At 39.8% G+C, this 25,459-nt stretch overlaps 1 protein-coding gene across 1 annotated transcript in view; it reads right to left on the bottom strand.

Annotated features, from left to right (window-relative positions):
* Positions 1–25,459, bottom strand: part of PPIL2 (peptidylprolyl isomerase like 2) — a 71,236-nt gene that overhangs the window by 23,814 nt on the left and 21,963 nt on the right. Inside the window, exons 9-14 of the mRNA XM_080355502.1 lie at positions 18,764–18,839; positions 17,209–17,369; positions 15,571–15,646; positions 14,248–14,354; positions 2,188–2,277; positions 716–749 (exon numbers count right to left, since the gene is read on the bottom strand). Of these exons, the coding sequence (XP_080211628.1) occupies positions 716–749; positions 2,188–2,277; positions 14,248–14,354; positions 15,571–15,646; positions 17,209–17,369; positions 18,764–18,839 (544 nt within the window). The remainder of the gene's footprint in view (positions 1–715; positions 750–2,187; positions 2,278–14,247; positions 14,355–15,570; positions 15,647–17,208; positions 17,370–18,763; positions 18,840–25,459) is intronic.

Genomic DNA, 25,459 nt, shown 5'->3' with positions numbered 1-25,459 from the left:
CAGAACCCCACAGGACCAGGTAAGGAGCTGTGGAGGTTGGCGACATCTACAAGTGGGTAGGTAAAAGGTGCAAGTGGAAAATGAGCAATTTTACAGCAGCAACTAGAGATATTACATTTCTACTGTGGTGGGCAATGCTCTGAGGACCCCTCAGCTGCTACGTCTCCTGACCATTTCTGATACCGTTATTACACAGATCTACAACTACGGGAGAAAGAACAGGCTGAAGAATTTAGTAACAGTGACCTCGAAAAGTCAGAAAAAGCACAGCTTGGGCTTTAGAAGGCAACTGGCTGGGAGAACAGATGGCATCTGGCCATTCACCAGTTCTGAGGCAGGTATTTCATTAACACGGAATTTGAAAGCAACTTTGCATGAGTGTATTTCTTCCTTTGTTCTTTGCCCTGGAAGGCCAACTATAAAATTGTTACAATTTTTATTTATGTTCTAGAAGAAAAAGGAAGCAAAGACCCAACAAGAATTCTACATGGAAGAGTGCCCAAGTTTTAGACTGAGAATATACAAGATGAAATTTGGAGCACAGTTAAAATGGTCATAAAAATACAGTGATAAAATCTCAGTTTTAAAGTAGAAACACTCACAAGGTACAACATATCACCATTTAGAGAATTTTAATCTACAATGTGTCTGGAAAAAAAGTAACAACACAACACAAGAACTGAAAACACTTTACTTGATTCAAACTCAACCCTACCTGTTCCTGTTCCAGTTGGATCACCTCCTTGGATCTGCAGAATTTAAATAAAGTCAGTAAGTTACATATCTATATCTATCTATCTATCTATCTATCTATCTATCTATCTATCTATCTATATATCTGTATGAAAGACATTAAATACAAGCCATGAAAGCCAATTCTGCTCAATTTTCTTCCTTCTGTACTGTGTCATGTTGACAAGTTAGCAACAAGGAAACCATTACCAGTTATTTGGAGCTTCTTTTATCAGCTGGCTGCCATCTCCTACATTACTTTTCCAAGAGAAGAATGACAGTTTTATAAAAATAATAGGTCTCTTGTGGGTAAACAGGGAAAACAAACAGTTTTGAATGGGTTAACCAGACCATACTTTCTATTATGTGCGGGGCTGTAACTTGCTTTTTAACTGACGATGCACTGCTTTTGGAAATGTAAAGGCATTACATTTTGCTACCAATCTTCCACATGATGGGAAGGCAAGAAATGAGGGAATATGGAATATTTTCTGTAGTTGTATCTGTATTTCCCAGTATGCCCCTGGCTATCTGCAGTTGGAAAAATCCTCATGTGAAACCAATATTTTAGTAACATAATTAATCAGTGTCTATATATGCAGGATCTACAGAAATAATATTCTGTATTCTAATGCCATTGGAGGGAGTGTACCATGACTGTCTTCACAGCAATAGCACACAAGCACAATTTTAATTCTAAGTTTTACTATGAACCCAGATACACAGTCCTGTCAAAAGAAAAAAAGGTAATTTTAGGATGACAGGATGGAATGTAACATTCAGTGATGTCCCCTGCAAGATGTGCACTGCTTTCAGGATCAGGTTGTTAATTCTTCTGAAAGAACTTAAGAGGACAGCTACAGTATCCTGAGTTGCCTGGACTGTACCTACGTAAATAAAGATCTTTGACTACCAAAGTCAACTTTTTGGTTCACTAGGTGTTCTTTAACTCCTTCACAAAGAGAGTCTGGGCACCTAGTCCTGGAGTACACTCAGGAGAGAACTGTCTGACTGTATCCAGCTATCACAACCTGAAACAGAAATTCGTCTGCTTTCTAAAGTTTCATCTGACTGGGATTTCAACAGTCCACAGTATTACTTATCCAAATTAGCATTCCCCTCTGCCTCTCCTTCTGTTCATTAGCCACCCACCCACAGCTTAGGGAAGGTAACAAGAGCTTTGCCAAGACAATGACTCTCAAAGGCTTTGTCTGGAATGCCAGCAAAAGCACTACTAAATGCAGTGATGCTCCAAGTGACAATATTAGAGACAGTTGTCAGTAACAGTATTAAACACAAACCTAGTAAGTTAGGACAAGCCAACTTCTGATGGTATATTAATATACACCTCTGCCAAGTTGTCATGCATGGAAGAAACTAAAATTGAATTAAGCTAAATAAATACTTTGATGACATCAGGTATTGTGCATCACACAGAGTTTGTTCAACACTCACCACAAAATTACGAATTGATCTGTGAAAAATGGTTCCATCATAATAGTTCTTCTTGCACAATTTGATAAAGTTTTCACATGTTCGGGGGGTCTGAAAGACAAACAGAAGTTTGAATTAAGTGATATCTTTAAACAATCAAATTGGTCACTACACTCTTTAAAGGAATAACTTCCCATTTGTGCCTTGCAAAGAAACAATCATGCAGGATTCTTGAAAAGGAATGAGTCTCTGCCTACAGAAAAAATGCAACATAAGCTCTTTTAAAATATACTGGAGAGACACACACTGTGTTAAATAAATTAAACCCAGACCTTCCAATTAGCACAAAGAAGTGTTGAACACTAGCTCAGGTAATGTGAGCTCCCAGTAGACATAATATTGATGAAAGCAGGTAAGCTCAGAGACTTTCAAGTAACTTAGTTCCAGCAGTGTATTATAATCTTGTTCCAAACGGGGACTTCTAGCACTGAAGAAAGTTAATTTCCCAGAGTAAGAAAGAAGCTGACTTCTCTGCTCCACTGTTTCAAAGTGAGCACATTGAAGCTGACTGGGAGAGAAGCATTTGCTCCTCTTCACCGTTTGGAAGCAAAACCAGAACTGACCACACAAGTCACTGCACCACAGGAAAAATAAAAAAGACAACCGGTTTTTAAAAAATAATTAAAAAAAAAAAGCGCTAAATGTATTATCGACAGTGCAAATTAAAGCTAGTTATTTGAACTTATGAGCCATGGCATTCAAACAGTACCTTCTGAAAAGCTTTACTGTCTACCTAATTATCCTTCCACTGTAACTGCACGGATTCTCTCCTCTGCAATACTAAAATACCTTCACATGTACCAATACAAGTACAGAAACAGCCCATTTTCTATACTTGGACATATTTTCCAGGCCCACTGTGGATTAAGTGCATGAATATATTCCGGTTTTACAAAAGAAGACATCTAACTAATCTGAGTCATTTCAGGCGTTGAAAATATCCTTATTGTTGTATGCGCTTGGAAGTAAAGCCCCAGCATGAGCTGCAACGTCTGTAAATGAACACACACACATGACTTGAAGCCTCTTTCTAAACAACACTGATTCACTTTTCATCAGTCTGACATCATTCTCGGTCTGAGAGAGGCAGTGACAGTGAGCCACGCAACCTCAAGTGACTTAGAAGCAAAAAGGGCAAGCCCAATCACAATCATTTACAGACAAAATAAGCTTGATCTTTTTAATTATAGATCCAGACAAGTAGTCATATGGAACCATACAGAACTTGAATTTTCTATAATATTTTTTTATCTGAAACACAATCATTCTCACTCCTCTTTATTTACACTGAAATAGCCCTTAATTATCCAAACAATTCCACCTGCTACTAGAAATTCTTTGAAATGATTCCTCCATAATAAGACAGATATAGATGACAGTTGTCAGTTGGGCCGTAACTGGAAAAATAAACAAATCATAATGCAATCCTACACCAGCTATTATCTCAGATTTCCTTTATAATTCATTACTAGGTTAAAATGGTAATGATACCATAATGCGTTTATGGTAGAATGCCACTAGGACATGTAGCATCCTGAGGGCAACTTGTAAGTGAATATATTCCATAAAAATTGTTTCAAGCAATAGGAGGTTCTCATACAGTTTCTACGTTTATAGCAAATTTGAAAGTTCTTCTTTGAATTGGACATATATGTTTGAAAATATTCTTTGTACATTACATTTCAAGTAAAATTCAATCCTTGGAGAATCATTTGTGCAGGGTATGCTTCCTTTACAAGCCAATATCATAACAGCCTTGATCCAAATGTAGTGCTATTAGTTGTCACTCATGAAAAACGTCAGTAAGGATGAAAATAAGTTTAAAAAAATTCCTTATGAATCAGAAATGGAATCAGCAGCTTTTAGCCTAAGGCACTTTATCTCATGAGAACCAGCACTCTTTGGAGAGAGAGACATAGTTAATAAGTTCTCTGGGGGGAATATAGCAACCTGTAATTAATTTTTTAAGAAAAATGAAATCAGGCGAAAGACTCAGTCCCCTAGGAATACATACCAAACCATTTTAAATTTGCACAACGTTGATAATCCAGCACAGATTTCCTATTTATTTTCAAAACATGATTTGTAAAATATACATCAAAAGCCTGGCTCTAGTAATGTATTTTTTATGCGGGACCTACGCTGACCCTTCTCTCTAAATGGATTTCTAGTTATTATATCTCTTCCCCGAAACAAGCTTTTCAATTGCAACTGCAGAAATGTGTCGTATACATGCAATAATCATTTCACTGCAAGGTTTTCTTTAAATAATTGCCACCAAATTGGTTCCCATGGTCACCTCATGCATTATACAGATATACTTGGCAGGTAAACACTTCCTTAGCAACGTTACCATTACCTTTTACAGTGCTTTTAAGCAGACACAAATAAAAAGGTTTGCATTCAATCAGTAATAAACCCCAGTTTCAGTCACACAGTTGATCTAGAATATCTGGCTAAGATGATCTGATTTATACAAAGCAGTTGACGTTCTGGCCAAACCTCACACTGCCAAGCACATTTCAGGGACTTTTTAAAGCAGCGTCCTGTCCAAAACAGGAGAAAAAAGCTTGAGGTTTATGAGAGAGGTGTTGATCCTCAGTAACGAAGTTATGTTCTGCACCGGCCATACAAACACAGCCAGTCTTTGAAGTCTTTGTTCCAACTACAAAGACTGATGAGGAATACATATAAACAAACCTGACTTTGTTATTTGAGTTCAAGCTCTTGTGGAAGGTGTCAGACTCACAGTCGTAGAATGCAAACCTGTCTACATCTTCAGAAACTCCCTCCACAGCACTTGCCTCACACTGGGCTGGGGGAGGAAGGGATGGCCGGGGCACCTGGAAATCAGAAGCGCAGGACACAACGCCGGTTTCTTTTTGGCTCATTACTGGCAATGGGCTCTAAGCTCGCTTTGTACTTCTGGCTGTTCTTGTCTCCAATTGACCTAAACAGCCGCAGCTAATTTCTCCCTCTTTATTCCTTTTACGTTAAGCAGGAAATGATTTAAATTATTTTAATCTCCTGACTGTGACTCAGACATCTATGCAAGAAAGTCAAGGGAAAAATGCCACTTTAAATCATTAACCTGTTGCTCTGAAAGTCCTCAACAGAGAAAAGGTTATGTTTTAAACCTACTGCAATATCTTCGCAGAAGGACGCAGTGATAGTCCTAAGAAGTCAAATTTTAAAACTCGGGAAGGTTTTTCTCTCTGAAGACGGTGGTGGGACAGCCCTGAGAAATCCTCCTTTTCTCTGATCAGGCTGGGACCCCATAATGATCGTGGTGTCTCTGTATGATGTTCCTCAGCTTAAAGTCACTTCTCTCTTCAAATGACAAACAGTAAGGAAAAAAAACCCAACAAACTTATTTATACCAAAATGGGACTCCTGGTCCAAGTATTTTGTAGATGTCAGATAACTGTTTCACTCTAAGTATTAACAGAGCAAATTTTAATTTCCTTTTTGCCAGCAAGGGTGGCTCCAAACCAGGCAAAATTCATCTCTCTTGCGGCACCCTGAGACCTAAGCGGCAAGACTAACCAAGTCCGGTCACTATCTGATTAATCAGTTTGCAGTTTTATTTTCTCATCAACTAAAACAGGTCATCACATTTGTAAAAGTTACCTGAACTCAGAATTTGTACTGGGCAGCTGAAAAGCCAACCAGAAGTAGACTAAAAACCTGCGGCGCTCCTGTTGCCAAGGTGCAGGGGATGGGAAGAGAGAGGAGCTTCTGAGTCGTTGCCATGACTGCAAGGAAGAGGCTTTACTATGTGAAGAGCTAATCATTTCAAAATGCTCCGTCCCCTGAGGATCTGCATGAACCTTGAAGAGAAATTTCACACTAAGCATTCAGAAGCTGTCATTTGCACATCTGTATAATTTCCTTGTGTTAATTCCACTTCCCTTTTATTTCTTTTTGTCTCTCTAAATTGGATGAACTGTAGTAGCTGCACTAAAGTAGAGCCTTGATATACGCTTATTAACCCTATGTTTCAAAGCAGAAATAATCTGGATAATGAAAAGCTCGTTCCTCCCAAATTAAAATTGTGTTCTACAGCCTTCATCTTATCACACAAATGCCAGAATCCTGCTACTAAGAGGCATGAAATAGTGATGGAAATTTTTAAGGCTTCAAACGAAGCCGGCTTTTTTTTTTGTTACACAGATCTCCTTTAAAATGCACAGTGGATTTTGTTTTGCTTTAGTCCATTTATGTACTTTGTTCTTTTTTACATGGAGTATTTTCACTCTGGTAATTGTTCGTTCTAGCAATGGTTCTAATACCTAAGCCATGCAAAGGTGATTTGGAAAGGTTAAACTCAGTTCTCCCTATCCCTTTCAATCTGCTATCCTTGTAGCCTGCCCATCCCACCGGAAAGAACTCGTCCTAATAAAAGCTTGGCTTTACTTAGGGCTTGGTCAGACGTGACTGTAATGGAGCAGCTTCAGGAATGAGCACTATCAGGTGCAAGTGTCTGGTCCCTCCACTAAGTCATGGAAAGAAACTGGACACAGAAATCTTTCTAGTGCATTTCAAAGCATAATATTTACTAGCAGGCAATTTAAGCTGCCCTGCTTTGCTTTGCACCAAGGGACTAGGAGCACACTCCACTTGTTTCAGAGCAAGAGGGACAAGAAAATCCAAAACTCCACAAAACCCACTGCAATAGCACAGGAGAATTTCACCGCGGGAAGCCCATGACATTTCCCGCAGGAGAAACACTTACTAGAGACCAGAAAAATCACCCCCTGCCAGCTCCGCTTTCCTGCTGACAGTTCCCCTACGTGCGAGAGGGGCTGAGGCGGTGACAGGTTACGCTGGCAAACAACAGCTGCCTAGGGTGGATCAGTTCAAACCCGACACAGTTCAGAGAAGTGACACCATTCTCCATCTGGTCATAACAGACAGCAAATGGGTTCGGATCAATTTGTGACCCAGGATCAGAAGAGCACAGTTCCAGACACAGCAATGGGAGAGATGAAAGTGTCAGGGCATTGTAGGGTAGAACACTTGGTTAGACTCTTACTGGTATTTAAAAAGAATCAGGACAAGCAAACTATGCCTTGGGTAATAGGTTGCTGACTTGAGAGCAAACATTTGCCTATTTTGCTACCTCAAAGCCATTAAGTCCACTTAGAACAAAGAGCAGAACTATTGCATTCTCATTACATAGAAACCCACTATAATTTCATTAGCTATTTAGCAAAGATGCCAGCAGATAGCTAAATTTCACTTTTCAAAGGCATTTCTTCCACAGTACTGACATTAATGATGCTACCAAAAAGTTTTTCAAAGTCTAAGCAAGATGTTCAGCTTAGATAACATGCCAATAAAAAACCGACATACTCCAGTTTTATTTTTCACTTTTTTGCAAATACAGAGACAATCAATCACTTTAGCTGAGCGCAACTCAAGTTAAACAAGGCATCTAATTCACTCATCTAATTTGTCAGTGTTAACTACTACCATTCCAGAGGCAAAGCTGTCATCCCTAGCCACAGTTGTTACTTTTTCCCTAACTTTTATTTATTGCAGTGGTAGAAACGAAAATAATCCTCTGCCCCCCTCAAATCTGTGAGTCACACGAGGGCTGGAGAGCCTGCCAGCCAGCCATGCAGGGCTGGGTGCTGTGAGGATGGAGCTGGCAACCATGATATAGCACCACTATTACAATCTAAATGGGGATGCAACTTTAACTGATTGAGCAACCTCCAGCAGCTGTAAAACCTGGAGTATCACAGGTCCCATGGCAGCTCCCTGGCATTTCATCAGTCTGCGACTGGCACATAAATCCCACCTTTTCAGAAGATGCAACCTGTCAGCAGTTCTGGTAGCTGTCAGCCTCCCAAGGTCACTCTGCTCTCATCAGAGAAGCCAAGTACAAACAAACGTGTCAGAGAAGGATGAAGAGCAGCAGCTGTGTAACTCCAAACTGCCCACCTCATCCTCAGGCTCAGGATCACCAAGTGGCAAACGCGGCTGGCACAGGACGCCTGCACTGTCAAATGTCAAAAAACAAGTGACACAGTTGATTCTCTCCCTCAGATCCAGCTTGCAAGGGAGGCTGAGGAGGTAGAAAGGTCCAAATGTGCTAAATGCCTTCCCACCCATTATCCAATGCCAAAGGCGACCAGGAAACCACGCAGAGACAGCCAGGGGCAGCAAGCCCCGTGGTGCAGGGACAGGTTGACAGGGAGGTGACTGAGCACCCTCCTCAGCCTCATGCTGAACGTCCCATTCAGGCACAGGGTGAAATCAGGGGCTCCCACTTCCCCTCCACTGCTGCCAAATAGCACAATGGCAGTGTCCAGATAAAGCATTTCCTACTAATATCTTGCATGAAAATGTTCCTCCTTTCTCAAGCACAGGTGTTATACCTCCAAAGTTAAAAAAATTTAAAATATTAGCTTCTAGTTAATTAAGAGCAACAACCTGCTAATCGTTATGGCTGCATAGAGCCATTTCGCTCCCAGCCACAAAGAAGAGCACAAGATCTGTCTGCTACTGTAGCGCTTTGAGATAAAAACACACCAGGAACAACAAACATTTTTATCTGGAAAAGGATAGTTTTGTTTGTTTGGGTTTAGTTGCAGCTCTTCCTACAATGACCTATTTTGGTGAAAAAAAAAAACATATGAAACAAGCCATTTACAACCATTCCAAGACTACTGTACTTCATCCCTACAACCGTATTACTGAGTGAACAACACAGTGATAGAACATCAGACAGTTATTTGCCAGATAGTGCCACAGTTCCTTTGAGAGAAAGTGAGTAAAATGGATGTTTAAATCAGAAAGAAAATGAGATTCAGGAAGACTGGGAAACACCATGCCAGGAGGTTAAAGGATTTTTTCAGCAACTAACTTCTTTCCCAATTGAAATGGATAAGAAGTTTACAGGCTTCTGATCTTCAGAACAGTCCCTCACACAAAAGGAGAGACGATTTCAAAGACCAGGGGCTGGATTACACATTTATAGATCATAGGCATATTTAACAGGTCAGAAGGCCTCAAAAGATTAAAACATCAGTGTCTGTAGAATAATGGCTTCTTCAGATAGTTATGCCAAGACATCATCATTAAGCAGAGTTTGGCAGGTCCTAAAACCTCAACAAGCATTTGTGGAGTGCTGGATGGAGCTTTGAAATCCACCTCACATTCTTCTTTGTTATGCCAACTTGCCCTTAAACCTTAAAGTATTAAACCTGAGAGAGGCGAATTTACAAAAACTGCCATGGCAGCTACAGATTAGTATTCAATTACCACTACCAGCCTGTGTTTAACCATCAGATCGTTACTCCACAGCGACCACTCTTACGAGGAGAACTCACACAGAAGAGAAGGGAGATAGTGCACCAAACCACTCGTTCATTGTTTTGACAGGGAATTCTGGAGTGTTAAATTTGTGTATATAATTCCATGGCACAACAACAACAAAATACAAGCACTAAACAAGGAAGCCTCAAAGCAACATAGAGACAAAGGCAGGAATTTTTATTCCCTTTCACAGGTGCACAGACTGGGAGCCTGCTACACTATTCTTAGGCAGGGCTTCTGATTCCAACAGGCAGCCTAGGTTATTTGTGTAGCTGCACTCTACCAATCAGGCATCTACGGTACACATTATTGCCTGGGAATTAAAAATTACGCCTGTTTTTATTGCTCATTGTTAAAATTTAAAAAATGAGATGCCACTGATTTAAAAAAATCTGTAACCAAATGACATAGCCAGCAAGTCCATGGCAAAGGCGCAGAATTCAGGGTCTACCAGCTTCTAGTTCTACACTCTATCCATTACACCACACTGCTTTTCTGCTTCCAAACCCAAGTTAGTTTGATGTCTTGCACTGGGTAAAGCCTCCACCTTGCCTTAAGAGGCTGCTCTGCCACCTTCAAGGTAACTGCATCACTATAGTGGCTAACACAACAGAATATACACAGATGATACAGACAGTTGTTCCCAGCAGCATCCTGACTAAAACAGCTGAAGAACTTGAGGAGACTAGAAAAATCACAGTTAATAAAATACAAGAAATCCAGCAACATTCATTGCCTTTCATCAGTTATTTCTTCATAATTAGTTTGGTAATGTATAAGATGAGAAAGAATAACACTTGTTGGATGCTGTTAAATCTTCTGTACTCATCAGAATTACTTCTGAAAAGTAGAACTTTATTTGTTTCCAATTAGTATATACAACAAAGGTTGCTTATGCCCAGCTAAACTCAGCTTCCTGGAAAATGTCCCTAACAAATGGCCATCTTATTAGTCCCCATCAGGAGGAACATACTGTATCTGAATAAGAAGACTGGGAGAAAAACAAAGCAACAAAGAGCACTAGGCACACTGCTAAGATGTAAAGAGAGAACAGGAGTGTACCTTTCCTCATTTGAGGCACAAATTCAAAAGGGTGGAAAAAAAACTCGAGCTTTTCTTCCAAAGTCTTTATTGGCTTTTCTCAGGTCAATGACTTAAACCACACACCATTCTGGAACACAAGTGAAGTTTTCTGGTGCTCTGACTTCAAACACAGAAAATCTCTGGATTCTAGCCCCATTTCATGCTCTCTTTCTGAATCCTGTCACAAAGTAACTGATGACTTCAATCACACCTGATTTCCTCCCTGAATCAATACAAAATATTTCTTGATTAGGTGTTTGGTGCTAGGAAGAATCTCATAAATATCAATGTTATTGATTGGCACCTTAAAGCACTAGTGTATGAAGATGACTAGATTTATTTTTTAAAGAAAGTTTCCATGGGTACATATAGACTGAACTCCAAACAATCCATACTGCCGGTTCACAAAAAATGGGCAACAGAAGAGCTGCGAAGGGAAAGGGAGCAGGAACCCAAGGCAGGTCCTGAAGGCAAAGAGGATATTGGGTGGACTTCAGCAGCGGTGCAGACCCCTCACGGCACAACTGCAAAAATATTTTGCTTAAATAGGCTGCCCATAGGCATGAAAATACAGTTGAAGACTCAGCAGACATACAATCTAAGACAGCAAATAGGTCACTTGCTGTTGTCTACTTTAGCAAGAAGACTTAACCTCAAAGTGTATATTGAAATCTAACCAGTAAGACTATTTTAAAATGTAATTTGAATGTTTCAAGGCCTACCTCCGGAGACAGGTATTCATTTGTCATATTTATATAGCCACTTCATCCCCAAGCTTCCTAAAGCATTTCAAAATAATGTATTTGCAGTACTGTGCAAATATACAGCCACTACTAGGGTGGTTTCCATAATAACCAGAGCACAGGATATCGCCCAGCAATTAAAAAACAAGAGCCTGTGGTCAGGTCAAGACAACAACCATTCAAGCAGTGATCAGTCTTTAAAAAGAGAAGCTAAGCACCACTGTAGTATGGCTTATAAATCATGTACTTGCTCCTGCAGTTGTACTGCTTGAGAGAGCAGATGTATGAATTCCCCAAATCACACATATTTTGACTGAATTCAAACAGCAATGACACTCTAATACTGCCATTGTCTCTCTCATGCACTCAAGTAGCATAGATACGTGTGTTGAATCCAGAGGTCCCAAATCTGCTGGCGATCTCAGTGAGTATCAATACAGTCCTTTGGGCTGAACTTTGTTCTTCTATTCTTTCTGAAAAGGCAGGGTACTATCCATGCCAACTACATCAAAAATATCACAAAGGCTGAAAAATCAGGCACCAAAACCCCTGTGCAACATTAATTTGGGTGAGCGTTATGACACAGTCCAGTTCCCCCTGGCTGCATTCAAGAACCTTACCAACATTCTACACTTTTGCAGGAAAACCAAATCCTGCATTTAAACCATTTCACTACAGGGTTTCAAGTAGCTCCCAGAACTGGTTCAGTTTGTGCACTGAATAAATCTGAAGAGCTGATAAAAAAACTCAGCCTGTGATTAATTAAGACTATTTCCACACATATTTACAAACAGGGTGAACTGGATGTGTTTAGATAGACTTGATTTTGGCATTTCTCCATTTTCTATGTCTGTCTTTGCAATCTCAATAGATCCATTGTAGCTGATATGTGCATGTGTTTGTGATCTATATATGTGTTATACATTTGTGTTTGCTCTGTCTGCACTGAGCTACCCTATGTACTTAACCTCAGTGTGATTCAGGAAAACCCAAGTTAGAAGCACAAACTCCTTATATAGTAAAAGGAGAAAAACAAGCGGCTCCCGGAAGAACTGATTTAATAGACCTGGGATGATGATCTAAAGTAGATGTTGTGAAAACGTCCTTAAAGCAGCAAGTTTTTCCTACGTATGCTAAATATATATTTTTCCCCTCTGCAGTGCCAAAGGTCTGTTTGATTCACACAGATTTAGTCAAGACCAAGAAATGAAAGAAGCAGATGGCTAGAGGCCAGCGTTCAAGCAGGTCTGGTTGTGTAAAGCAGCGCACACTTCCAACGCGTACATGAGGAAGCAGCGTGTGTGTGAAAGGGAGATGAATAGAAATTCATCTGGAAAAAAGGAAACACAATGGATATCATACAGGATGTTTATAGCGGGCAGTTGAGACTGGTTCGTCAGGACTGAGTGACACTGGTCACACGTGGCCAAAAACCCCATGCTGATAAGAATAGCTGCAGTCAGCCTGCATTAGCCAGGAGCCACTTTGAGAAAATATGGCAAAACAAATGATTCAATGCAATCTGCTCATTCTGCTGCTTCCCCCAAATATTGCTGTACTAACATCCTCTGCTTTTTGCCTCATTACATAGTGTTACTATTTAAGAGCACGGAAAGCACCTCTAGGCATGATGGGGACCTACAGAATTACTAGCATGATACGCCACTGTGGAGGTTCTCATACTGTTTCCTTAGATCAGGTTGAGATGTTGACACACACTGTGCTCCTTACTCGTGTGAGAGGAATGAACTGAAGGGAAAGCCGGTGGGCTTGTCCTGTTTGCTTTTTCTTTCTCCCAGGCAAAAATGGATTCATTCTCCCAGCGCATCTTTGGATTCCACACCAGGCACTGCAGCTCCCAGCCAGCACCGCTGGGTCACAACGAGCAGAGGTTTTGCCATTTAAACCCCTATTCACATCCTTCAATTTCCTAAAATATCTACCTTCAGGCCTATAGTCTCCTGAGATAGAAATCTCAGTAAACAACGGAAGGTTTGGGCTCTTTACATTGAAAACTTATTTCCTTTTATAGACGTGGCTGCACAAATGAATAAGCAAGGACACTAGCAAACAGTGACCTCTGAGACACCAGTGACAGCTGAGACATCAGTGTCACCACAACTCACCCATCGTAAGTCTTGCCATGTTTATTATTTTAAGAGTTACAGATTTCCCCCAGAATCAGACTGTATTGACTATAAAAAACTCCAGTTCATTTTTTTCTTTAAATGAACATCTAGCTCTTAATGGCAAAGGGAAGATGTTTCAAAACTTGAACCTTAAAAACTGAGACAGCAGGAAGTAAAAAATATATTCTAAGGCTTTAATTTGGTTTGTTCTGTAAAGCTCAGGACTGTTTGTTCCATAAAAGGATTCAGAAGCACATCTAACCATTTCTGGGGATCTTGACTACCTGCACTCGGGCTGACAGATGGCCCTCAGTTTCACTGAGGTTCTTTCCCTGGTTCTGTCAGTAACCTGCTGTGTAACCTGGGTTATTCTCTCTTCTCTGTGGTCTTCCTGCTTTTTTCTCTCTGCCTTTCTTGTCATTGTTTGGGTCACTGTAATCCTGACCCTTTGAAGCTCTAAACATGAACCTTGACATGTAGTAAGTAGTCCACTAAAATGTATGGGACTACTCACAGAGAACAGTTATACATATAGTAGTATAATATAGTATATAAAATAATATACATACATTTTACAATGAAATTTTGTGTATGTATGAAAACATACCAAAACAACTGAAATATAGTTATTTAACTGTATCTATTACAACTACACACTATTCCTTTCTTTAGACATTGCCATTGCCAGCTCCTATTCTGTTTGTTGTCTAGACAGATTAATCTCACAGGGCAGACAGTACCATATCACAGTGCAGCTCCAAGTTCAGGTCTCCTTTGTTAGTGTGAAGTCGCACATAGCCCTTCTTCTTCACATATGTGTATCTCACAACATCTTCTTCAATAGCAGCTGTATCAAAGCAAACAACAATAATTAGTTCTCTGAAAGATTACTGATTAATCTTTGGAAATCATCAGAAAACAAGCTGCTAGATTCTATCATCTGACCTCTTCCCCAGGGCTCTGGGTTTTCAGGGATTGTACTCTGCAATTCATCTGTGATAACCTCACATTAATCTCTGTGCAAAACACTTTCCATTATAGAAAACCACCAACTCTTTGAGAGCCAACGATATAATCTCTATTATTAAGTCACAGAAGCATTCAGTATTACACACTATAATTTTAATGTAGTGTCCACCAATCACAAATGTTACTTTGAAACCAAATTTTTTTCTTGTCAAACTTGGAAGCCAAGCAGGTAGTCATCAGTAGCCACAAATTGCTGACATATGAGGACCTACTCAGTTCTGAAAACAAATGAAGCTATGTTACTGGAAACATTACTGGAAAGTCATACTAAAGGATCAATCTAGGATGTTTCCACTTCCATTTTGTCAAAATGTCCAGTTAGTCAGATATTTTCAACACTCAAAGAATTACCTGCAAATCATTGTAATCCACCAAGTAAAGGAACTGTACTTGGTAAACGTAGTTTTAGCAAAGTATTTGATCTTTGCCTAAGTGTGTGGCATCCTTCTAAACTTTAGTGCCAAAAGCCAGACCTTTCTCTTCAACTGGGAATACTAATCACTCAGCTATTTAAGCATTATTCAAATTAAATAAATTTTATACATTTGTGTTTAGGCTGGAGAACAAAAGGAAAACTTTATTGTACTGAAATACACTTTTGTGTAACCATGAAAAGCAATAAATCAAAAGTTATCACCATAAAATTTGCTGTCATTCTAACCAATACTGGGTCAGGACAAAAAGGTGGTAAAGATTCTGTATCCTTATTTGAGGAGAGATTATACTTAATTCCTAAATTTACATAAGCGCATATCCCATTTTGTGGTCCCCGAGCATAGAAAGTACCTCATTAATTTCAGTTCAACATAAGTAACTGCCATTCAAAGCTGAAGCTAATTCACAATTGCTCTGTTATTTCAGAATGAGCTCACTGGAAAACAAGGATATATCTGCTTACGCAACACATTTCTATGGCATCATTACTGACTGATTATCAATGCATTCCTTCATTCCTCATACACGTACGTGTGCTAGGGAGGACACCTTAAAACTGGAAAGTAAACAAACAGCTTGTAGCTAGGAAGTTTGGGTACCTGCTTCGTGGGTCGTTTCAGGCACCATTGCAGTGGAGGTGAAGGAAGCACTGACTGCGCCAGTAGAATAGTGAGCCTGTTCACAGCAGAAAAATGAAGAGAAAAAGACATTAGATCTGAGTTTATCTACTAAAGATACTAGGTAAGCGCCAGAAACACACAAATGTCATCCCTGTGAAAGCAGACTTTCTGCTCTAGCTCCTATAGAAACAAATGCACGATGCAGCGATAATTCTCCATCTGTTACCCACAACATTCGCTGTGATGAAACTCCAGTTAGAGCTGCCCGTGCGCTGAGCTGAAGGGGCTGAGTGCTTCCACTACAGTTTAATACATCATTATGCAAAGATTCTATTACCAGAATGTATTTGTACATCCACAGGTGGAGATATGAAAGGAACACTGCTGGCAAGACATCTGTAAAATTCTCCAACGTTGCTGAGTAAGTGGAAGGAAAATCCAGTGAATCACGGCGATAGTGAGGAGCAAAGCAAACCACCCCCTCCCACACACGGCCCCTCTGCGTGCAGAGACACTGTCCCACGCTTCCCCACGGCTATTTGGAGCTTTGTAATTCTCCTGCAGAAAGGAAATGTGAACGTCACACACAGATTTTGTAGCAAATTACAAAGATCTAATAAACCAAATCTAATACCTTTAGAGGCTCTGGGGCAGTGTCTGTAAAGAATACAGGTCAGGCCACTGCTCTGCCCATAAGGTTACGCTGTGTCCTATACAAGTTTACAGTTATGCCCATCATTAGCTGACAATCTGACTCTCCAACATATGTAGAGCTCATCATTCTTTCTTGCCTCTTTTTTTCCCCTCCCAACATCTTTTGTTTTCTTACAACACTATGGTGCCCTGAAAAAGGGGCAAATGTGATCCTGCTCCTTGGGCACATACGCTCCCTAATCTGTCACTAAGCCGCCTCATTAAAAGCCATATGCTGCACTGCTATTCATTTTTGTGGAAGTGTAATCAAAGCACGAAGACACATACATCCCAGAATTATTAAAGGAAAGAATACTCTGTCTTGCCCTTTTCATACAGCCTTTGATGTAGAAAATCTAGTTGCAAATGAATTGTTTCTCTTGACAACCATGAATGCACGGTAACATGTACCTGGAAGAACATCCTTTGAAATACTACACTAAAAATCCTGCATTCCAGTGGAAAAAAAAATGGAGAAGCAGCTGTGGATGATTTATATATTTGCCCACACCAGAAATGATTCACTTGCACTGCCCTTAAGGTGTGTTCTCTCCACCAATAACTGCAGGAAGCAAATGATAAACAAATTCAAAGCAAGAGATTACAGCTTGGGAAATAAGGTTCTCCCAACATAGCTGTCATAGCCACATCATAAAGATTCCTCCTTCTTATTGTGTTTCATTTTTTAAATATTGAGGTTAATTTACAATGATTTCACAAAGAGAAACTCACTGACACATCCATTGTCTTTCTAAGGAATCCCAATATGATTCTCCTGTTTGTATCTGTGACAAATCTCCATTTAACAGAAAACATAAGGAGAAGTGTCTGTTTGTACTGCAATATGCCCTCTACGCTGAAAAACATCTATTCCTGTTCTTGAGGAAGCCAATCAGTGCCAATCTACAAATTAAGTCAACTTACAGCATTCAGCTTATCCACTTTCTTCTTTTCAGGAGCCTTCATAGTAGCTGCAAGAATATCATCGCCTTTGAATTCCTTATAAAGCTCCAGTAGAGTCTCTCGGGTCTCTGTGTTTGTATTTTTCAAATAGTAAGATGGGTCTAATTTTGCTTTTTCTTCATCTAGATAAGACAAAGTTAAATCATTCAGAGTTAAAACAAAAATTCTACTTTGTTCTCATTCAGTTTATTATATACATAGTAACACTAAAATCTTCCAGATACTATTTCCACTTTTTTTTACACAAAAAGCTCTAGTAACTATATTTATTCCTGCAGAAACAGCAACAAGTAGCAATGCATAACACTAATGACAGTATAACTTGAAATATAGCATAATAAATGCCAATATGAAGTACACCGAAAGAAAAACAACTTCAAATGAACTACTGTAAAAATTTCTTTGAAGCCACTAGAAATGATTTAAGTTCATGCAAGTCTTGTAAAATTTTTTATAGAACAATAAAGACAAGATACAGTTGGATGCAACATAAACTTCTGTCCTTTGTCTCCTCACTGTACAGCCAGGCTTGTGATGCAAAAATCCTAAGGTCAGCTCTTTAATGTGACACCAGGGGGAGGAAAGCTGGCAGACTAAACTGTAAAATATTATTTTCTTTACATTATTTTTATAAATTTCACTTGTTCTCTGTCTTGATATGCCTACTGTTTGTTGTTATTAAATATTCTATCTCTGAGATAATAGCCACTTATTTTTAGCAGGTAAACAGAGAGATGCTTGTTTGTAGAACTAGTAGCTTTTAAAAAACAAAAGAAAAGATGAGCATTTTAAGACCCCCAAAACACACCATGCTTAGAATCAGCAATTAGACCTCATTAGAAACAGTTCTAAAGGATAACACAAGGACAAAGGAGAGATTATTTTTCCCTCAGCAATTTAATATTAGCAGATATTACTAAGCATTTAGCTATCAAAAAAAAAAATCACAAAATAATTGAGAAGCAAATTTCTTACTTGTGATATCTAGAAAGAAAAAGAAAGCATTATTTTTTTAATTATTAAAATAATTTTGGGACTATTTTAGAAAAGCCTGTATCAATCTTTAACTTGGCAGATGTCTGTTGTTACTCAGACAGAAGGATGGGCAATGCCCTGTTAACACACGTGAAGGAGCCTGGCACACAGGTATGGGAAGACGAAGGTTTCCTTGTCTGGTTTCTGGCACAAGAGTAACAGACCTTTTGGCAAATAATTTTTCCTATTCTTACTTCTCTCTCATCTACCTACTCTTAAAGGACAAGGAAACCTTTCTGCTAGCACAGCACTCAACAGAGACAGTTAACGATTACTCAAAGAATCATGTCTTCGCTTCAAAATATATTAACACGTTTCGAGGTGAAAGGGACCGTTTCAACAAGTTATTTGTGTTTCAAAGTTACCACTAGCCACTGAGGGATCTCCATCCAGCGAAAACAGCAACAATTCCATAACATCGTCCTTAGAATTCACATATTTGGGTTGGTGTTTTTTCAGCCTACCTTCAGTTCATCCTTACCTGGATCAATTACTTTTATGTTGTTCTTAACGTGAAAGAAGTTTGAGACATTGAACTTATCCAAGTTTGTTGGATCCTGAAAATAATAATAATAATAATAATAATAATAATAATAATAATATCAGAGAGCTTGGTAATGCAACAGACTAGTTTGAGGGGCAGACACCACCATAATAAACAAATAGGGAGACAGAATAACTTCCATACTCCCTGAACCACAGAATGAACAAAATATAAAGTAATCAACTCCAACCGACATCAGGAATGTGCCAGTTCACAACAGGCTCCTTACGGATCTGGAATTCAGCCCCAAATATAATATTACACATATTTTGCCTACAGAAGTTACTAACAGGACTAAGCTGAGTCTCGCCTATCCTAGTGAGAAGATAGAATGAGGAGCAGCAATCCCCTGTTTTTTTCCTTCGTTCTGTGGTTTGGTCTAAGATCTATGCAAATTCACATTAACTATCTCCTTCTATTTATAACAAGTATGCCTGATTTGCACATGCTCTGCGAACCTTTGAAATGCATTTCAAAATACAAATAAACCTCAGAGCAAGTCTTTGGAGCCAGAACGGGTTTGATTGTTGGTTTTTTTTTGTAACAGTGAAATCTCCGCTTATAGATTTACATTTAAAAATAAAAAATAATAATAAATAGGCAACAAAAAAGTGGTATTATGAAAACTCTGTTGAGTGACCACTCAAGTAAAACAGTAAAAATACACAGTCTATTAAATGTGAGTCTTCATTCTATCTCTAGGCAACTTTATGCATAACTTTGACCTTTTGTTAGAGAGAATAAGACAAGGAATGCCTACTGGTGATCTAGGTTACATTATACTATTATTAAATAGTCTTTAATCTTCTTCTTAGAACAACTTTATGGTTTTCTCCTCGAGCTTCTCTGCAGCACAGAAAGGTCAAAACATCAGCCCAGCACACCCGGTCATTTCTGGAAATTCTGTCTTATAGAAAACAATTTAAAATCTAAAATACCAAAATATCTTATTAATATTATGTAGTTTTAAGTTCAGGATAAAAAAAAAATGCAACTTATTATGCAAAGAACTATGATACTGGCATGAATACTATTATCCCAAATAAATTTAACAAAGCTTCCCAGACCACCGCTGTGAGTAAGAAGTTGTGACAATTCCATCCCTGCTAAACACAATGATTAGTACAAGCAGAGCTGGTAGCTCCATCCCTTATTAAATGATCTAATTATGCCTTTCATTCATCCCTGAAATGCTTCCACCAGAGAGTGCATTTTTAGTTTTACTGCTGGTAGTAAAACAAAACACATTTATGAAATCAAGCTGTGTGATTCTGAGCCCTAACAATGACCTCCTGGCTTTCTGCTGTCCCCTTTCCCAACCACCATGTAACCATTTTCTATCGTCTCCTCCCCCACTATGCTGCTCTGGTAGATCTTCATCAAGACGTGGACTGCAAAAAAAAATTAAAGATTTAAGATCTTGCATTAGAAACAGACCATCTTTAAATAAAACTACTAAGGAATAGGAAATTTGGACCTGTTTTAAAGCATTTTTTGTATCCTCTGCCACCGGCATCCATGTGTCTTCGTGATTTATTCCCTCACATACATGTTTATGTATGAATAGAGAGAATTTCAGCCCTGTTCTCTGACAGTCAACAAGACACATGGAGAACATCTGGAGAAAGGGCTCAGGTTGCCTCCTCCCAAACACTCCTTAGGAATCATGAGCTGCAGCTTTCCCAGACAGAAATCATGGCCTTGCACATAAATGTACCAGCTCAAAAGGTGAAGGAAGTAAGACTGCTCACTCTTTCCAGGAAAGGGAAAAAAACCATTTGTGTATTAAGATTAATAGACGCAAATGGATTTATAGCAATCTACGTGTCTGCTGTTCATGGCAAAGCAGGACTGACTCCTGAAACCAGCTTTACATGGACGGGAGGGAGAGCAGGAGGCAGCAGATGAGCCAGGAAACACCTTCACTATATTCCTCTAAATAAAGCTTCTTGATTTACTGATTCATTGACTGTTTAAAAATAAATAAAAGGACATCACAGCCACCAGTGCTTTATGAGACCCGTTGTTTTGTGCTCAGGGTACCACGAATGCGATTAGTTCAAATTGTTTTCACAGCCACAGTTTGTTCAAACATTTCCCTGGCTTAAGCAGCCGAATTGCAGGCATTGAGCAACTCCGGCAAAAGTGTTTACAGTCCCCTTCTGTGCAAGGGGTTTCTCAAGGCTCTCCAAATCACCACTAACCTGTCCATATGCAATTCACCCATTACGGCACAAAGGACAGCAGAGGCCACAGGGCAGCTCCCTCTCCTTGCAGACCACAGCCACCCATCTGCTTTCTGGGGGACCCAAGACAACCCCAGGCCCCAGAAGTGAGACCGAGGTCCTCTGCACAAGCCTTCATCATGTTCACATGGGCATCTGCTCAAATGGAAACCTTGACAAAGGTTTGATTTACAGTGTTGTCCCTTGTGTTGCTGATTCTGTGAAGCACGAGGGTCACCCCACGTCGAAAAGGCAGAGAACCCATGTGCCTACTCCAAAACCGTTTCCCTCTGTCAGTGGAAAAAAACCCTCAAAAATGGTTCTTTAAGTTGAAATTTGAGCTTCATCTTACACAGGACACCTAGGACATATCCAGTTGACATATTGATTCCTCCCTCTAAAATACAGCATCATGATACACTAGAAGTTTGGAATTAGACAAACGTGCATACTAAGTGTGACAGTACTGCAATAAATACTGAGTTAAACACAAGACATCATTTACTTTTATCATCTCCAAGAGCAGAAATGCACCTGACCAGTCCAACCTGTGCTGCAGAAGACACAGATTGTTTCCTTACTGATGGTACTGTGTCTTACAATACAGGACACACATTCTTTAAAGGTAGGTCTATGGAAATTTTACAAGTGCACACGTTCTTTAGATATATCACTTCAGGAAGAGAACTCTCTAACCATTAATAATTAGCCTGCCAAGTTCTTCTTGTTGCATCCATGACAGTTACTGGGCACAGCATCAGAGCAGTCCTACCAAGACACCACAGTGACAGGCAGATGGACATACCCGCTTCAACAAAGCCTTCAGCTCTAACGAATTAATGGTCTCTCCTGGTCAGAGAAAGGCTGGACTCGCGGGGATGCTCCAACACCTGTTAAGATAAAGGCCTAAAGCCTTATCTTCGAACAACAAAATTTAGAAGTGTAAAAACCATCCTACCTCCTCATGATAAAGCCTGAGTCTGGGCATGTTAAACCTAAGTTCCAAATGATTTTAATAAAATGACATGACCATTTTCCAAGCAATTCCTAAATGACTTTTAAACTTTGAAAACTGTATTTACAGATAAATAGTAGTTTTAAATGCAGCCGCGTCAAGGACTTCACCTGGGCTGGAGAACACCTACAGTTTTGGATCTTCTCTCTGCAGCAGGGCCATACTCTCTCTGACCCTGGGGCTGCTATCGAGCAGTTCAGACACCGACCATGTCCCAATGTGCCACTTCTCAACCAGCCACTCTGCACGTGTGTTGGTGCAGGATCTGCCCTCAAAGAGCCCTCACCCGCCATGGAGGGGAAATCTGCTCTGACCTTCTGTCACACAAAGAGCAAACAGCCGAGGAGTGAAACATCAATTAACAGTGTGCAGTTCAGCTTCCTTCAACTTAGCTCATTAGTTATGCTTCCTGCCACAAACGCCAACGGTGTTTAACAGCTTGTTGGGAACTGTGTCTTGTCCACGGCTGGTTAGGTTGTACAGAAACAATAAAAATTACAAAAGGAAGCACATAACAGTATGAGCCTTTTTTTCCCTATAACAGCAGCGAACCTGTTTCCATTCTACCCAGGCTTTTTGGGTTTTGTCTCTAGTTATTTCTCCCAGGAATCCCCCTCCGTTTCTGTGGTGCAAAGCAGACGCATTTGTTAGTGTGCATCTATCAGGGAAGGTTCTCAGCAGGCTGCCAGCAGAGGACTGTGCCTATTAACGCTGGCACAACAGCATCGGGGGGGTTTACTGCAATTGTTCTAGCGAAGAGGAACAGATCATCTCCGCCTCTGCTCACCTGTGAGAGCCACACTTCTCACACCTCCCCTCCCCTGCCAGCATGCAGCACAGCAATAGCTTCTACAAGGTTCCAAGAGCAGGAATGATTTATTGTGTATCTTCACAAATTTGAGAGCCGTGGTTTCTGGTTTGTGCACAGAGACACAGCAGAGGATGAAGAATTGAAAAGGGAATTGTTCTTATCTCTTCTGAACACTTCCTACCAAACGGGACACGAAAGCAGGGTATTGTGGCATTCTTACTTTGCTTACCTCAGGACCCTCTCCCACCTGTGATAGGAAGAAGTCCCCAGGACTGTCCAAGCCCACCACTGTGTCCAAAAAGGCACTACCTGACCCTGTGCCTCTCTGTGCATCCTGAGCTTAAAACCTTTAAAACAACTGCAAAGTGAAATGATGAACATCAATCTAGCAGAATGGGAAGCAGAAAAGGAAGGTAAGAACACTGCAAACAAGCTTCAACAATACCAGCCTTCCTATTACAGTATAACTAATACATCTCGAAGTACTTGAGCTGTCTGACATTCAGGACATTTGCAAGGGATGCTAAGTGAGGCTGAGCTGGTCATCGTTCAAGGTAAAAGAATACAAATGGGTTTAGAGTTATGAGAAACACAGACAAAATACAAAGGTAATATTCCTTTTAGAAGAGATATGAACCAGTACAGTGGAGAGAAAAATTATCTGAAATAATGATAAACTGCAAGGAGAGAGAAACTTGGACAAAAGTATCAGCTGCAGTGTAGGGGATGGAAAGCCTGACTTGAGTTTATGGCAAGATCAAGCAGCCAAAAAAAAGGACATTTCAACTTGAGGGTAAAGAGTTACAGTCTAAAACAAATGCTGCTATACTAAGACTGCTGGTGTCTAGGAAGGGTTTCACGTTGAATAATGTCATGTGTATTTCTGTCATTATCAGCAAGATATTAAACCAGAATCCATTACATCTTTTGCCTGAATAACTACATTCCAGTTTCGGTAATGGGCCTTGCACACCAGGATATAGTATTATCCTTTACCTCCTGCCCTGAGGGGCTGGATAATATCGCCATATGTTGATGAGAACCTGCCATGCTCTGCCCCAGGACATTTGCATTTCAACAGGGAAAAAAGGAGTTTCTGTTTATGTAAGTGCAGGAAGCACTGTGGATTCCTTTACAAAGAGAAGCATATCAAAGATCTAAAATAGCATCATTAACAATTTAAGTTCTGATTTTGCTTTTTTAAGTTCCAGATAAAAAATAATTTGTCCTTTTTAAGAAGTAAACTTAATAGCAATGGGACACAAATAACTATCAATAAAATAAAAGCAACCAACGGGGATGAGATGATGTTCACCAGAAAAGATAGCAAGGGTGGATTATGATTAATGTTTGACTAACGTTTAGCACTGAGAACAGAACAAAGTATTTTATGCAAATCTCCCTTCTGGAAAGAGCAAATTGCTTTTGTTTTTAATTATATACATTAGGAAAGAGAGGTCAAGATTGAGGTCAACTGCTCTTCCAGTAAAAGGACATCCCTAGCAGCTGTAGGATTGCTCTCTATATATCAAAAAGCAAAAATGTGATCATACAAATAATCTGTTAACATACATTATTAAAATTCTCCACTTACGTTGTATTTCACTACCAAACACAGGTACCCCATCTGATTCTGACATTCAGAGTCAGCCTCTGGAAATGCTGTTTTCCATTGATAAACACAGCTATTACAGACAGTCCTACTCAGTTGTTATTTGCAAAGCAAAGAATGTGGGGGTTTTTTTTATAGCAACTTCCTTTATATCTACCTTTTTGGCAAACAGCAGGGTCAGTGTTCCCAGCTCACTCCCAATTCCAGCTCTCTCAGATACCACCGTACTCCATTTACACGAGGGAATGGGAAAACAAAAAAGTAATAAGTTTCAACACAGAATCAAAAGGTTTTTAAGAGAAGTGGATAGAGCTCCAGAGCCACAAATTGAAACACAACAGATTGCAGTCACGAACTCTGGCTAAGAAACAAAGCCACAGGTGGCAGCGCTTGGCAGCGTGAAGCCACATGCTGCCTGCAGTCCTGTCAATACGACAGCTGAGAGAGGAGACATTGCTCTGTCTCTTCATTTTCATCAAGAAAATACTATGAGAAACTAACAACAGATTGCTATACCACATATACACAAGCAATTTTAATACCCAGACTGGTCATACTACTGTAGGTGGTGTTTTGGGCTCGACAAAGCAAGTCAGGGCAGCACGGGAACAGGAGAAATCAAGTGAACTTGCAGGTTTGCAGCGGGTGTTGTGCAGCGCACGGGACGGCTCTTGGTTCTCATTCAACACCCCAGAGCCATTTTAGCCTGGTTGTTGAAAATCCTTTTATTTTTTTTGCAAACAAAATATTTAAAAACCAATTGGGTGAAGGGTCAAACTTTAGCTGGTTAACAGCACATTTAGATGATCGAAATCTCTTCCAGTCCAACCCTAAGATGGGGGTCACTTGGCTATTTCTAAACTTATTTGAGAAGAATATATAGCATAAGATTGTACACTTCGAGATAGAAACCCTAAATGAACAGAATGAAAGTGAAAAATATTGATAAAAATCCACATAGGGATCACCT

Source organism: Nesoenas mayeri (assembly GCF_963082525.1).
Source record: "Nesoenas mayeri genome assembly, chromosome: 17".
In the NCBI taxonomy this organism is placed as follows: domain Eukaryota; kingdom Metazoa; phylum Chordata; class Aves; order Columbiformes; family Columbidae; genus Nesoenas; species Nesoenas mayeri.
The sequence above is the reverse complement of the archived record's forward strand: the minus strand, read 5'-3'. Positions and strand labels throughout refer to the sequence as shown.